General features: G+C 28.7%; 1 protein-coding gene across 1 annotated transcript in view; it reads right to left on the reverse strand.

The window, feature by feature from the left end:
• LOC107450126 (ubiquitinyl hydrolase 1 puf) overlaps nucleotides 1-16,755 on the reverse strand; it is a 172,789-nt gene that overhangs the window by 5,955 nt on the left and 150,079 nt on the right. Inside the window, exons 65-71 of the mRNA XM_071186397.1 lie at nucleotides 14,330-14,566; nucleotides 12,748-12,982; nucleotides 11,917-12,021; nucleotides 10,336-10,457; nucleotides 7,899-8,022; nucleotides 6,164-6,243; nucleotides 1,061-1,195 (exon numbers count right to left, since the gene is read on the reverse strand). Of these exons, the coding sequence (XP_071042498.1) occupies nucleotides 1,061-1,195; nucleotides 6,164-6,243; nucleotides 7,899-8,022; nucleotides 10,336-10,457; nucleotides 11,917-12,021; nucleotides 12,748-12,982; nucleotides 14,330-14,566 (1,038 nt within the window). The remainder of the gene's footprint in view (nucleotides 1-1,060; nucleotides 1,196-6,163; nucleotides 6,244-7,898; nucleotides 8,023-10,335; nucleotides 10,458-11,916; nucleotides 12,022-12,747; nucleotides 12,983-14,329; nucleotides 14,567-16,755) is intronic.

Genomic DNA, 16,755 nt, shown 5'->3' on the forward strand with positions numbered 1-16,755 from the left:
AAAGATTTCTTCAGAGATCACAAACACTTCTGAGTAGTAACTAAAAGATTAAATTAATGGACGCAGAAGCATATTTTGATTCTCAATGACATTAAAAAATACAAAAGTTCATTCCCACAAAGAAAAATGTGTATATGATACACGAATAGTCTTTCACTTTGATCAACTGTATACTTGATCTTGCCTGGAATAAACTTATTTTAGAGATTTTTTTATTATTTTTTATCTGATGCTTTTTCTTTTTTGGTGTCTGGAAAAAATGTTTCTTTCTGATTTATAGTTCTAATTTAAATACTTCTGCTTCCTTAGTGTATTGAAATTTTTTTAAAATATGCATTGTAACTTATAAAACTTAGGTGATCATTATTTACCCCAGAAACAGAGTGATCGTGAATTACCCCGGGTCACCCTAATTAAAATAACGATTGATACACCTTTATCATGTAAACTAGTATCTACTATTTATTTTATAAATCTTAACCATAGAAATCTGCATGGAAAACACGAATAGAGCAAAACATCACTATTATGCTACATACAATTTTAACTAAAAAAAAGCTAAATTTATGTATAAAACTATAGCTGCATTTATTATAAAAGAGATTTTAAACATACATTACCACATGCGTTCGTAAGTTAAATGGCTACTGATAAAATCTGCTAGTTTTGTCTGAGTTTTTTGTTCAAATATCAAACAAAAAGGGAAAGGGATTTTACAGCTTTCTCTAAAAGTTAAGTGGCTTGGAAATAAAATTCAAGGTCATTTTCCTCATTTAATGCATCAACATGTATGAAATGTCCTGAAATATTTTGGGAAATAGAGAAAGTGGATCTCATGAAAAGCTCGTTAAATTGAAAATTCACTTTGCTATTTGGAAGTTATTTCAGGCAGAAATTTCTAAATTGTTCTAAAAAAAATCCCAAACCCGAGAAATTCGCAAAATGAAAGTTGGTTAAATAGAAGTCTGACTGTATATATAAAACTGAGCATGTTTAGTTATTAAATAAACAGTTATAGGTTTTCAATTAGGTACTTTAAGAGAGCATATAATATTCTTACCTTAGGTAACAAAACAGAAAATACTTGAAATATTGATGACTGATTTAGACACAACCGTTCATCTAATAGAACTGATTCTAAGTAATCAATAAAATAACTGCTATTGCACAACAATTGAATGAATTCTTTACCCATCTGAAATAAAGAAGCATCAATTAACAAAGCAATCATTTAAATAGTTCAAGATATGATATAAATAAATGTCTACACAGAGATTTGTTTTTACCAATTAGTAAACATTTAATTACAAATAAACAATACATTTTAATTAAAAAGTTAAGATTTTAACACTTAAATTATATTCAAAAATTAGTTACATTTTGCAATGTTAATTGTTTTAAAATTAAATTTAATAATTTCATAGATCTTAAATATATTCTCTGAAGTCTTTTCTCTGAAGACTTTTTTCCATTGCTTTGGAGGAAAAAAAAAAAGATTGTCCAGTTATATTTTAAGTTGCAAGTTTATTTATGTCAGTTGAAGACTTATATTCTTAGAAATTCATTTAAGAAAATTCATCATGGCTTAAATGAAAACTATAAATATCCTGATTTGGGGCATTTACCGAGTACAAGGGTAAATACTCATTAATAAATACCTTACGCATTAGGTATTTACTCAATCGACATCTATAGTAAAGGTCACTGTGGCAGAATTTTTTCGTGCTTTCTGCGACATACCTCTCTAATACTAATATCTTTCGGCAAGATACTTTTAAAAATAACAAACATACATGTTACTAATTTAAAGTAACAGAAGTGTCAACTTCAAAGGAAAAAAATTCTTTTTTTAATTGAATATGCAACACTTCTTTTTTAAAATTCTAATATTATGTTGATATTCTTGCATTTTGTGGGAGGAAAAGACACTAATTATTTTTTTTAGTCTTTGTAAATCATCATCAAATTAAAAAATAATGAAATCCGTTTCAGTAACTTCTGTAAAAAAAAACAAAACAAAAAAAAAAAAAACATCGATGGCAAAATCACGCGAAACCGATTTGTCAAAAAGGGGTTACTAAATGCAGGTTTTCATTTTGAGAATCAGTTGTTGTAATAAATAATACAGTGTTCAAAATATTTGATTTTAAAAACTATGTGGAAATCAATAGTAATAATTGCATAAAAAAATTGAACGAAAATTTCGGCAGAAAATATAACTAAAACTGTTTACTTTATTTTTCATTATTCTAAAATGAGAACAGAAATAATCACAAGCATTTTTTTAAAACTCCAATGCATCTTTTGAATATAATTCTGAAGAAAAGTATTGTTTGAATATAATTTTGAAGAAAAGAAAAAATTTTTCAAAAATTTCTGCAGAAAAGAAAACTAAAGTTTTTTACTTCCTAAAGGAAAAATCTTTCTGTAAGAAGTCAGTAATGTTCTGCGACAATGCCGCCACAATTCTGCACAGGGGTTAAGGTCAATATTCAAATTGAGCCCGATTTGTCAAAAAAAAAAAAAGAAGCTATTCTATCAAGTTATTGAATTATTTTGTATCTTGTTATGTTCATTTAATGGAGGTTGAATTTGCAGAGGAAACACACCAGAACCTCTCAGACCATAAATGCAATAATAAAACAAAAAGTTCATTGAATTATCAAAATTTACTTTAAAAAGGCATTCCTAGCTGTATGGATATGAAAAATGTTTTTAGCCATCAATTTTCTTTTTATGGGATGTTACTATATGTCTATAAGAAAGATTTTAGTAGAGACGGGAAGAGGCACATTGCCTGGCCATAGACAGTGCATGAAAAAAAGATTCGTGGCATTATGTGCCAGTTCCGCACGAAGGGGATAACAAAGTAAGTACCTAAGAAGTATTAACATTAGAAAACCTAAGTATTAATAAATCAAGCATTATATAAATGCTTTCCCAAAAACAATAATGTCGTTTACTTGGGTTCTGTAATCAACATCAGGAACAATGGAAATAGAAAGAAGAACTACTATAGATGTATTAATCAGGGATGAGATTAGTCAAAAGGCAAAAAAGCTGAATTTCCACGATAGTAAATTTTACGCAAGCGCAACCCTCTAATAATAAATTCCAGACAGTTTAAGGTAATAAATAATGTGTTGACATACAATTGTGTACTAATCTATTATTATATAAATGATTACATTGGCACTTAACATTTAGTGAAAATAAAAATTACCAATTGAAAAAATAAAGCTGGAAATTANTCCTATACTATCGATCGTGCGTAAACGCTTCATATAATAATCGCTATTCCGTGAGCCACCCGCTCCACTTAAATTTCTTCCTCGCTTCATTATAAAAACTTTTCATAAATCTTGTTAAAAAATACGAATAGAACACGTTTTACGCTAAATCATAACAAAAACACTTGTCTGGGAAAATGAGTTGAGTTGTTTACGCGCTGGCTCAATTTAGCCGGTTGCCTAGTATAAAAACTTCACCACTCACTCCGATTGAATGGCGTATTTAGCAGAAGTGACGTCAGCATATCAAGCCTGTTTTCGAGCTAGTGCGGTTGCGCGGAACGCCGTTCGATGGCGTACCATACGGCGTTCACTGTGAATCCGCTTTTCCGTGAACCGCTCGGAAAACTATTCAGCACTTTAATTCCTTCTTACTTTCTTTTTTATTTTCGTGAAGATGCGTTTTTTTTTTCAAAGTTTGTTGAAGTACTGATTTTTTTTTGTGAAGGTACCGATATTTTTTTTTAATTTTGTAAAGGTACCGATTTTTTTTAAAAATTTTTGTGAAGGTACCGAAAAACGGTACCAAAATCGCCCTGGATTAAGCCCTGCTTACATATACTAATAATCGTCGTTAGAAAAACAGTCCCCTTTATAGTAACTAATTAAAAAAAAATAATTTACTTCCTACAAGAATCGCGATAGTTGATCTTAAAATTGCGTGAATATAAATAACAATTATGGATTTTGAAATCACATGAATATGAAACTAGATATACGATTTTGAAAATGAGAAAATACAAACTGAGATTCCTAATTTTCAGATCGCGTAAATACGAATCATGATGCATAATTTTTAGATTGCATAAATAAGAATTATGAATTTTTAGAATGCGTGAATGCGAATCCATATGCTTCATTTTAAAATTAGTATAAATACAAAAATCAATGTTTGAAATTATAATCCGAATGAGCAAATCAAGACATTGAATTTTAAACTTGCGTGAATACGAATCGCTACATAGGTTTTTAAAAAGGCGCAAATACGAATCACAATATCAGATTTTTAAATCTCGTAAATAAGAATTGCAACGTTTAATACTCAAATCGCGTGAATAAGAATCACAACACGCTAATATTAATAGCTATGTTTCATATTAAAATCGTGTGAAAAAGATCGAGATATTAGCAGATTTCAGGCTTGGAACCTCTAAAAGGCTTGTCAGAAGCAGCGTCGTTTGAACTACAAAAATCGGATCTATCTGGAGGGCGGGTAAAAAATTCGGAAAATCTTATCTGCTGTGAGTAAAAGGGGAGAAAATAGCTAAAAAATAAGTAAAAATGAGAAAGGATTGGTAGCTATGTAGTTTGAATTTTGTCTCTCTTTGAAAATCGGTGAATTTTCTGAAAAAGCGGAATACTTAAAAAAAAAGTGAGATTTGTAGAAAAATCTGAATTTTTGATTAAAAAAAAAAGCTGAAATTCAAGAGATAAAAGTGAAAAATGAGGAAATCCGCTAAAAAGCGGAAAAATCTCATCCCTGAATGGAATTCGAAACTACGTAAAATCTAATGTAATTCAAGCAATCTAAAGTGATTCAATTTCTTTTAAGATCAATTTTAACATATGCTTGCGAACCATATCTTGTACGGATGAGGCTATGTTGGGTAACTTTGAGAGATAGGTCTCAGGTATTTTTGGAGGAATTCAAAAAAAGGGTGTATGGCTTAGAACAAATCTAGAGCTTTATCACTCATATAATGAACCTGATATTATCAACTTTATTAAACCACAAAGAATAAAATCGGCAGGCCTATCAGAATGGACGAAGACCGTACCACAAAAAGAGTTTTCAATGTCAGACTAGTTGGCTCAGAAAAAAAAAAGGCCGGTCAAATTTGAGATGGATAGATGGCCTAGAAAAAGACCTTTTGGTCTTAAAAGCTAAAAAACGCTAGCAGGAAAAATTTTAGAATAGAAAAAAACTTCTTAAGAAGGCCATAGCCCACCCCGGGCTGTCAAGCCATTGATGATGATGAAGAAACACAGAGTTTCTTAAATCATGTTCTGTGGAGCCATTAACCCAGAGCTTTGCCAAAAGGTAGGACATGTTTTAAGTTCACTTAACTAGCTATACTTTTAAATTTTTTTCTAAAAAAAAAAATATACAGGAAATTATTTAATATGATTTTTACGCTCCTGGCATGTAAATTAAAAATCAAAACAGAATATTAAGTGTTTATCATTGTTCAGGGGAAGAGATTGACTATATAATATAGAGATCAGTACCATATTTGTCTGCTATTTGGCGAAACAAATTCCCAAATAACGGCAACACTATCTGCATGTCAGCGAAACATATTCCTATTTTGCAGATTACAACAGCCTCGCCCCTCTCATTAAATTAAATGTTTAACGAAATCAAATAAATTTTTAAAAAAAATTGAAGATTTGCAATATTTACCTGGAATTAATAAATTTTTTTTTCATGATCACGTATGCTTCTGTCTTTAATGGGAAATAAATCCAAGATGATTTACTCTAATGTTCTGCAAGCTTTTAATAGATGTTGCATCATAAACGTTAATGTGTCGTTCAATTTATTAAATATAGAATATAGTTCAGAGATAAATTTAATGCCTCGCTTAGAATTCCAAATTTCGTAGGTTCTTCGAAATGAAAAAGTTTGAGAACCTCTGCCCCTCCTAAATTCCAGAAACAGAGTTTTGTTTGTTTTTAGCAATGCCTTTATCAAAAATGAAAATTAAAAAAAGTAGAAAAAAAGAAAGTTTTTAACGGGATGATATTCCTTGATTCTGTTTTGGTGTCTAGAGAATTTTCTTGGATTTAGAATGAGGGAAGACCAACTTATAAAACTTGAAATACAATACAATTCAAAAAATAAAAATTAACTTGAAGCTTTATTTTCTTACTTCAGTATGAATAATATCAAGCCATAGTTTAGGAAAAATAGGTAAATGCAGTGGAGCACCTTCAATAGCAAGCATTGCACCTAAAAAGATAATTAAGATAATGGGATTATGATATTTAAGTCAAAATACAAATTTGGAATGAAATAGACAAAATAGTTTCAAAGAATTCAAATACAATTAAAACATATCACTAATTTGAAATTCGATTTCTTCGAACTATTGAACCGATTTTGTCTAAATTTTGTATTTTGCCTTATAAAATTACATTCATTAAAATAATTTTAAAATTTGGATACCTTACAATAAATTATGTTTTTCACTTTTATTAATAAAATAAGAAAAAATATAAATAATTATTAAAAACTATTTTTTGCACGCAATTGTCTTTGATCTGATTCAGCAATAATTTATTCTGAGTAAAATGAAGGGATTCATTTCTCATGCTAACTACATTATATTTCATAAACATTTCAGATTTCTCTTATTAACCAAAAACACACTGGTTTTGACATTGTTAGCTCTAGTTTTTCTCATTTCTTTTCTATTGAAGGAAGTTTTTTGTCAAAATCAAAATGGTTATTTTAAAATCATGTGCTAGTTGAAATGGAACGTTTTGCAGGGATGTAAGTACCAGTTAGCAAAAAAAGCTGAATTCTACATAAACACAATCAAGTATTATGAAATTAGCAAATGTATGGATCTTAAAAAGCTGAAATCAGAGTAAAAGCTGAAAACTTACTTGCCTGGTTTTGATCAGGGAAAAAAAAATCAAGAATAATAAGACAAAACGCTAAAAATCAGGACTATTTTTAACACTAAACATACTATAAAAGGTCAAATGACCGTTTAAGAACTTTTGCATCGAAAATCCGCATATCATCTTATCGCTTTCTCACATTTGACTACATGACTTTTCCTAAAAATTATATACCGTTAATATTTTATAGACATTTTTTTTTGTATTTTGTTTCTTTAGAATAATACTTGTCATATACCTATTTATACCACAACCGGTCATTTGACCGGCAGAACAATTTATTACTTCTCCAATCAGAAATTACAATGCATGTTCAACATATTGCATTCGATTAGTTACACATTTCTGCAAAGACTGTTGCTTAGTTAAATCAATCATAATAAATGTGAATTCAAATTTCAAGAAAGTACCTAAAATTTTAAATTGGCATTTTGTGTCAGAAAAAGTGACAAAAACTAAATGTTTTGGTAAATAGCTTATCTTTTATTTTGATAGCTTTACATCATTTGTAACTAACTGTTAGTTTTTACCCAGAAAAATGTCGAAACAATCAAGACAGCACAAGTTCTTAGTTAATATTAATTATAAGAATCACAATTTTTATATATTATTATAATTATAAGAATTATATAAATAATAATAATTAGAAGAAATATGTTTGCAGAAAATGCACAATGGAAACACCCTGTATTTGTAAAAAATGCATTAAGTAATGAATTAAAAATTCTTATTCTTTGTGTTGGTAATACATAAAAATTGGCAATGTACAGTTTCATTTAATTATAATAAAGTTCTTGAGTTCATTTCCTTGCTTACATCCATGTTTCATACATTCAATTAAGAAATATAAAGTCTGGTCACTTGACCGGCAATGGTGGAAATAGGTATATATTAAGTGTTGGTATGTTTAGTGTTAATCAGGACAACTACGAATTCTGGAATATTTCATAAAAATAAATAGCAAAGAAAAATACTTACTTAAGCTTACAAGGTCAATAGTTATAAATTCATTGGATATGGCCACTCTACAAAGCATATCAACAAACTGGTGATACGGTAAATAAAATTCTAACAACTGACGATCATAGTCTTCATCAACGTTCTAAAAAACAAAAATCAAATCTTGAGACAAGACATTTTTTGTTAAGTGAGTTCTTTACAACATAGTCATAATTTTTTATTGCAAAGAAATATATTTTTAAATGTAGAAATAAAATGAGAGAACTAATATTTTGTGATTAATGATAGATTGATGTTACAATGTGATTTAAAAGTACTTTTTAAACACAAAATTCAAATCTAAAAAGATTAAGCACATGAACAAAGTTAAAGAAATTTTTCTTTTAAGATATCAATGAAACACTAAAGAATATCTCAATGAATTTAATATGTAATATTCTACAGTTGTTTGAGTGCAGGATTTTTACTGATGATTTATTTTCAATTTAATGTGCATTCTTTCAAATTCTACTAAAAATAAGTTATCGCTGTATTTAAAAAGTTTCAAGGATAAAACTCAGTACAGTAGAGAACCAATTATCCGGGATGCTCGGGACCATCGCTATTCCGGATGTCTGAATTTTCCAGTTCTCTGGATCGACCAAAAAGTGTCGTTAATCGATGTTTTATTGAACCCGAATTAGAAGGAAAAAGTGTAATGCAAAAAGTAAGAGAAAAAAGAAAGGTACTCCTAACTTTAAAAAGAAAAAAAAATGGTAGAAATATAACATTTAAAAGAACAAAAAAATTTGCAAGTTTAGACAAGAAAATCAAGTTTAAAAAATACAAAATTCTCATATTTATTTTTTAAAAATAATTACAATTCCTAAATTAACTAATATAAACAAAACCAATGGTTAAATAATGCAATATATTTCATACCCAATTATACGGGGGAAACGATAAAATAAAAGGAAAACTTATTAATCTAAATAAAAACACTTGAAAACTATCGAACCGAAACGATAGTTAAAAAGGCACCAGCATAAATATTAAAATCCAGAACAAGGCAAGATCAACAGAATTTTTTTAAAAAAACCTAATGATAAAATTTAAGAATAAAAAGAATTAATTTATTACAGCAATTAATATTTAATTACAGCAGATGTGATTCCACATCAATCAAAACTTGCAAATGATACCGCACTTCCAAAGAATGACAATTTATTCAGAAGAAAAAGATTTTATTTTTATTAATCGATGTCAAATAGATAAATATATTTTTCTCTTTCATCTTCTGTTCACTGATATGCACGCAATGTATTTCCCCCACCCCCCTCGTAAATCAAACACAAAACGAAATCAGCATGCCACACCCTTGAGATTAATTGACGGCCTAAAGGAGAAAATAAAAAATTCCTCCCTTCCCAGCCTTCAAGGTCACGGAGGAAATGACGTTTCTCTGGGTAAACGGGGAAAAAAAAACTTCAATGATGAGTTCAATTACCGCTTTTTTTATAATCGTTCTAGTTTAAAATGGCGGGAAAACCGATCAAAATTTTCCCGCTTATCTGGATACCGGATAAATGGTTCTCTACTGTACCTGTTTCTCCCATGCTTTTAAGAAAATCAGACTAGCCTTTTTTAAACAGAAAAATATTAGCTGAATACCTGTTTTTCGGAATATTATAAGGCTTTTAAATATCATTCCAAATGTGCTGTGTTACACATTAAGCAATAATGTAATTTTGCTAATAGAAATTTATCAACACAAAAATAAGTTTACAATAAATTGTAAAACTATGAAAAGATTTAAAAAATTAAATAAACTCATATTAAAAGACTGTAAATTTTTAAATTTATGATTTTTCCTTTAAAAAAATCCTTTGGTTTTTACCTCTAGCTTTTTTTTGTTGAAAAAAAATCAGTCGATTTGTATTATTAAGCCCCAGCAAATAATTGATACATAAATTTTGGCCACAGGATCCTTTGTGAAGAACATACTTCTTTTTGCCATTTTCAGAAATTTTTTTTAAAAAATAGTTTTATTTATTTCAACCACTAGTATAAAGTTGATGCCTAGCATTATTGTATAATCTTATTCATAATTTCTACACTTCCTTCTTAACTTAGCTTCGATTGATAACTTTTTCAAAATTTTGAATGATTTGGTCTTTTATTAAACTTTTTGATTTTTAACACCAACAAACAATTTTATTAGGTTTCTTCTCTCCAGCATCGAGGAAAAAAACAACAGCTTTAGTTGAAAAAACGAGTTGGGAAAACATATGAAATGATAAAATAAATTATAGGGAATTCTGTACTTCAAAGTTTTGATTGTGTATATAATTGTACAGATAAAAAACAAAGCTTACAAATAAATTACAGTACACACTGTACCTAAATTCATGATAAAAGAGTTTGCTATATAAATGTCATTAAATAACTGTTATTCAAATAATATCAACAATCTTACTTTAGCACATTCTAGTTGATTGGCATGCAGAAACATTTGCACCACAGGCCTCGGAGGTCGGACACTAGTTTTGGTTGGTAGTAATTTTTGTCCTCTTCTAGGAAAGAAAGGTCCTGTGCTACCTAATGATGGTTTAAAGTTTCTATTTAATGATGACATAAAATTTACATAATAAAACAAATATATTTGCAAGGGTAAACATTTCAAATAGGGGATGCTGACATAAATTGTTTACCCACTAATATCAAAAGGCTGATTTTAATACAGTAGAGAACCAATTATCCGGGATGCTCAGGACCATCGATATCCCGGATGTCTGAATTTCCCGGTTGTCTGGATCGACCAAAAAGTGTCATTAATCGATGTTTTATCGAACCCGAATTACAAGGAAAAAGTGTAATGAATAAAAGTAAAAAGACAGGTACTCCTAACATTAAAAAGAAATGGTACAAAAATAACATTTAAAAGAATAAAAAATTTGCAAGTTTAGACAAGAAAAACAAGTTTAAAAAATACAAAATTCCCGCATTTATTTTTTAAAAATAATTACAAATCCTAAATAAACTAATATAAACAAAACCAATGGTTAAATAACGCAATATATTTCATACCTAATTATACGGGGGAAACGATAAAATAAAAGGAAAACTTATTAATCTAAATAAATACACTTGAAAATTATCGAACCGAAATGATAATTAAAAAAGGCACTAGCATAAATATTAAAACCCGAAACAAGGCAAGATCAACGGAATTTAAAAAAAACAAAACCTAATCATAAAACTTAAGAATAAAAAGAATCAGTTTATTAAGTGCGAAATTAATCGTGAAAAGAAAAAAATATCAAACGTAGTGGAATCAGAAAAACAAAACTGCAATCTGCTTCATAAAATAATCCTATGTTAAAATTAATAAACAATTCCCCTTTTATTCATTTTTTTTTGTTGATAAAAACACGATATTTAATTACAGCAGCTGTGATTCTACATCAATAAAAACTTGCAAATGATACCGCACTTCCAAAGAATGAGAATTTATTCAGAAGAAAAGGATTTTATTTTTATTAATTGATGTCAAATAGATAAATATATTTTTCTCTTTCACCTTCTGCTCACTGATATGCATGCAATGCATTTTCCCCACCCTCCTCGTAAATCAAACAGAAAACAAAATCAGCATGCCACACCCTTGAGCTTGATTGACTGCCTAAAGGAGAAAATAAAACATTCCTCCCTTCCCTGCCTTCAAGGTCACGGAGGAAATGACGTTTCTGTGGGTAAACGGGGGGGGGGGAATTCTCCCCTTCCTTACATTTTCCTCTACTCAACTTCAATGATGAGTTCAATTACCGCTTTTTCTCATAATCATTCTAGTTTAAAATGGCGGGAAAACCGATCAAAATTTCCCCCGGTTTTCTGGATACCGGATAAATGGTTCTCTACTGTACAACCCTAACAACAATTAAATAAAACATCTACAACAAAATTAAATACAACATAAAATAAATGGTGTTGGGGCTGTTTTAAAATTGTGTAACTTGTGGATCATTATGAGCTGAGAAAGAAAAGAAATCATACAAACCAGCAGAATTGTTTTCTTGAAATGTAGCATGGCAACTTGCAAGAAGTGGCACTAACGTAGTCAAACTTTCAGTTGGATAGAGTAAAACCACCTCACGTAAGATTTCTGAAATGTTAAAGTATAGCTTTATTTTCAAAAATACTACTAATTATAAAGACTTCAAAGCATTGTCAGTAGTTTACAAGCCCTTCCAGTAATTTTACAACAAAATGTCAATCGACAAATTTAAGACACGCAATAGTTAGTGTTAAACTAAAATATTGGTGTCTTTGTTTCTCATTTTAAAAACTGGGTGGAAATGGCTGATAACAAGATAAATAACTGTAATAACTAAATGATAAACTGTTAACTATGATGATGAAAAAATTCTCGAAAATAACCCTTAAAAAATGCAACAAAAAAAAAGTTTTTAAATAAAAAATTAAATAATTTTTTTAACTATTTAATACCATCATCAGGGGTGATTGTGAGCCCAAGTCAAGATTCCGGAAAATTTTCTGAGTTTAAAAAAAAAAAAAAAAAAAAAAAAAAAAAAAAAAAAAAAAAAAAAAAAAGAACAGTTTAAATTGAAAAATTAGAAAAAAAATTAAACAAGGTTTTTTTTTCTTCCTTTTTCTCAATATTTCTTAGTTTACTTAAAATATACTTGATCCAGGANATAGGGGCATATTTAAAATATACGCAAGATTTTTTAGAAAACTAATTTACATAAAAGTAAGAACATCAATAAAAATTGATAAAAAATGATTAAGTAATTGAAAAATGATAAAAAAAATGTGGAGAAAAATTTATAAATAATACCCTATAAAGATAAAAAATAAAAATAGGTACCTATGCAGATCTGGCGCAGTTCTGGTGGCGTGAAAGAGTTGAGCAAAGTTAATAATTTGCGCATTATGTCTGGCTGATCTTTCCAAGAAGCTAGCCAATTATGTAACTCTATAGTATCCCTATTAGCACGAGCTGTTTTCAGGAGATCTTGAACAATGGCCAGTAAGTCCACCATGTCAGAAGTCACATGACAGGCTGTAGCTTCATGATACATCATGTGCAGGGTGTAGAAAGCCTGAAATTGGGAATTACATGCATTTATGTCAAAATAAAATAAAAAGAACAGACTGAAATTAAGTTTTAACATATGATCTTGTTTCACACTAATAAGTTCAAACTATTGCAGACTTAAGATGCTAAAAGTTCACTAAGATAAACCCTGATACAAAATTTATGCTTGCAACGAGTGGTCAGAGTCTTATTTCAAGACATTCGGTTTTATAAGCACATGGCCATTGTTGCTGTTCTTTAGAGGCAGCACCTATTTAACCCATTTGCATATAAGTTTTATATAATATGGTCATATTTTCATTGAAATGTGCTGACATTACATTCATTAAGACACACAAGAAACTTCATGTATAAAAAATTATATTCTATTTAAAAAATAAAATGGCGTATATCAGTACCATACACCAAATCAATGAACAAACCATTTAGTAGAACTAGTGTTTTTTATGAAACTTGTTTTATTTATTATTTACTGACTTGTAACTTTAATCTACCATAAAAACATAATGATAAATCTCAAAAGGAATAATTATACATTTTCAAAAAATTTCATTTGTCAATAGCCGTTTTAAACTAATAATTTAAGCTAAACTAACTGTTTCAAGCTAAGCTTTAATAGTTTTAAAAATTTCTCAACAGAAAGTGCTTACTCCAATTGAATTACTATTAAGTTTTGGGTGTCTTAAGAGCCCTTGACAATAGCAAAAAAATAAAAATAGTGAAAAAATAGGTCACAGTGTTCATAAATATTTGTTTTTATTGAAATGGTGCGTTCTGGCCGAAAATGGGTAAACGGAGGATATGTATATAGATAGATCAGAAAAGTAATTTTATCAGTGTGAAATTTTTTTCTTACAAACAATTTTAATAACTTAACTATAGCAACTAAATCAAAAAATTTTGACTAAAATTTAAACCATTATAAAACTTTAAAACAGTTTTTCTTATTATAAAATTCATGTTTTAATTTAAATTTTTTAAATTAAATTTGGTATATGCAGGAAAGAAAACAAAATTAATTCTACTGTTCAATAACTTTTATTTTCAATACATTTTAAATTTTCAAAAAGGAAAAAATAAATAAAGTAAATAAAAAAATTAGTTAACTACAGCATTTAACTTAAAAATGCAATCTTTGAGCTTTGGTTATACAAAGGGAGCAGCTTCAATATGATATGTGATTATTAGCAGTATCTATAATTATTAAAAAAAATAAATAAAACATTTTGAAGCCAATTATAATTTTTAATTTTTTGGACTTCCAAGAGACAGGAAGAGGACCCACTTCATGAAAATAAGAAAGAGGAAAATAGTAAATGAGGTATAATAGAATAAAAAATAAAAAACTCACTTGAAAAAGTAAAGGTAGGCCATTGTTATAAATAACAAAAATCCTGTCTTCCGTGGTTTCAACTAATATCCTTAAAACATTTATAAGAGTTGACCAACAAGCTCGAGCATCCAAAACTCCAAGATATAATCTAATGGTAGTTCTTTTAAAATTATGAATTTCCCGTATTTCTGTCTCTGTAGCATCACTGTGCTTTGTAACAAATAACTTCATCAACTTAAAGAGTTCACTAATAGCCTGTAAATACAGTAAAAGAATAAAAAAAGTATTATTATTATAGTATTAAACTATATATAGTGAAAACAGTCACAGTTTTATAATGAATAAACACTGTTTAAAATATGCTCTTCAAAAGTAAAGAAAACTAACTTATCTATCTACTTGCATGTTATTCATACCGGCAACATTGGAGATATAAAATAACGCGGATTTTACTAGTGACATATTTCAGGATACGAGTAAAGTTTTGATACATCATGCATAATCATGTAAGGAAAAAAGAGAAATTCAAAATAACATAAGCATTTACATTTAGGGAAGTAAAAAATATGTATATAAATCTTAATCTAAAGAAGATTTTTTTTAAAAAAAATTAGTTATAATTACTTAAACTTTCTTATTTTATAACCGCTGGCCCATTGCGACTATTAACATTCAACTCCGTAGCCTTGTAATTTTGAACCCAATCTAGAAGACAAAGGAGCTTCTTTATTAAGTATTAGGAGAAATTTACCTTCATGGAAGACTTTTTGATGAAACTAACCCGCATATACGTTACATGAAGAAGAAAACTACAAAGACCTCTGGCAACCATCACTGGGATTCGAACCCAGTTCACCTCATTGGAAGGCAAACGCTCTATCCCCTGAGCTACCACTCAACATACTGCAGTACTGGCAATAGCACAATTTGTTGAGGGATAAGAGAAGTATTTTTGCCACCAGCGGATACTTTATCGAACTTTCTTAAAAAAAGTTTTCTTTAACAAACAAGGAGAAATTTGAGAATATGCGGGTAAACAGGAGTTAGTCGTAAAATACAGGAGTCTTTGTTAAAAAACAGGAGACTTGGGAGGTACGGTTGATTCATGTAGTATACAGGGATGAGATTAGCCAAAAGGCAAAAAAGCTGAATTTCCACGATAGTAAATTTTACGCAAACGCAACCCTTTAATCATAAATTCCAGACAGTTTAAGGTAATAAATAATGTGTTGACACACAATTGTGTACTAATCTATTATTATATAAATGATTACATTGATACTTAACATTTAGTGAAAATAAAAATTACCAATTGAAAAAATAAAGTTGGAAATTATATTTTTCCTCAGTTCACATAAGAGACAATTATTACTTGAAAAACTACCTGGTTTAGCAAATTAAAACTACTGAGAATATACATTAATATTTCATTTCTTTTAATAAATACTGTTATGTGATTTATAGCAAATATATCAGTAATATTACTTTTTAAATTATATTGGAAAAAAAAACTTTAACAATGGACCGAATCATTATGTTCATATTATAGTCTAATCTAACTACAGCCCTCTGAAACATATCAATAACAGTGAAGTAGAAATATATAGTAACTCCTTAACATACAAAAATTGCTATTTTAGTTTGAAAAATTACATGACAATCAGCAACTGTTTAGATAATTGTTTTTTATTTGATAAGAATTTTGCATTTTATAGCATAAATAACAGCAATTATAAATAAAATTTTGATGATGAGTTAATTAACTCTTTTTCCCCCAAATTTTTTTTTAATTAAATCCCTTTTTAAGTGATTGCTTTTGTTTGCTATATCTTTTATGTTTGCTATATTTAGTCGTTAGTCCATCTTCAAACATCTTGTGACAAATCCTATTTTTTCTTCTTTGCAAGCACAGAGTGTAAGTTTTGAATATATTCCCTTCCAGTTTCTCTGATGTTGTAACACGTACATATACTAATAAACGTCATTAGAAAAACAGTCACCTTTATAGTAACTAATTAAACAAAAATTTTACTTCTTACAAGAATCGCGATAGTTGATCTTAAAATTGCGTGAATATGAATAACAATTATGAATTTTGAAATCACATGAATATGAAACTAGATATACGATTTTGAAAATGAGAAAATACAAACTGGGATATCGATTTTTTAAAAAGCGTAAATACAAATCACCATTCATAATTTTTAGATCGCGTAAATACGAATCATGATGTGTAATTTTTAGATTGCATAAATAAGAATTATTATGCATAATTTTTAGAATGCGTGAATGCGAATCCCAATGCCTTATTTTAAAATCACGTATAAATACGAAAATCAATGCTTGATATTATAAACCGCATGAGCAAATCAAGACATTGAATTTTAAACTTGCGTGAATACGAATCGCTACATGGATTTTTAAAAAAGCGTAAATACGAATCA

The sequence above is a fragment of the Parasteatoda tepidariorum genome, chromosome 1 (genome assembly GCF_043381705.1).
Source record: "Parasteatoda tepidariorum isolate YZ-2023 chromosome 1, CAS_Ptep_4.0, whole genome shotgun sequence".
Classification (NCBI taxonomy): domain Eukaryota; kingdom Metazoa; phylum Arthropoda; class Arachnida; order Araneae; family Theridiidae; genus Parasteatoda; species Parasteatoda tepidariorum.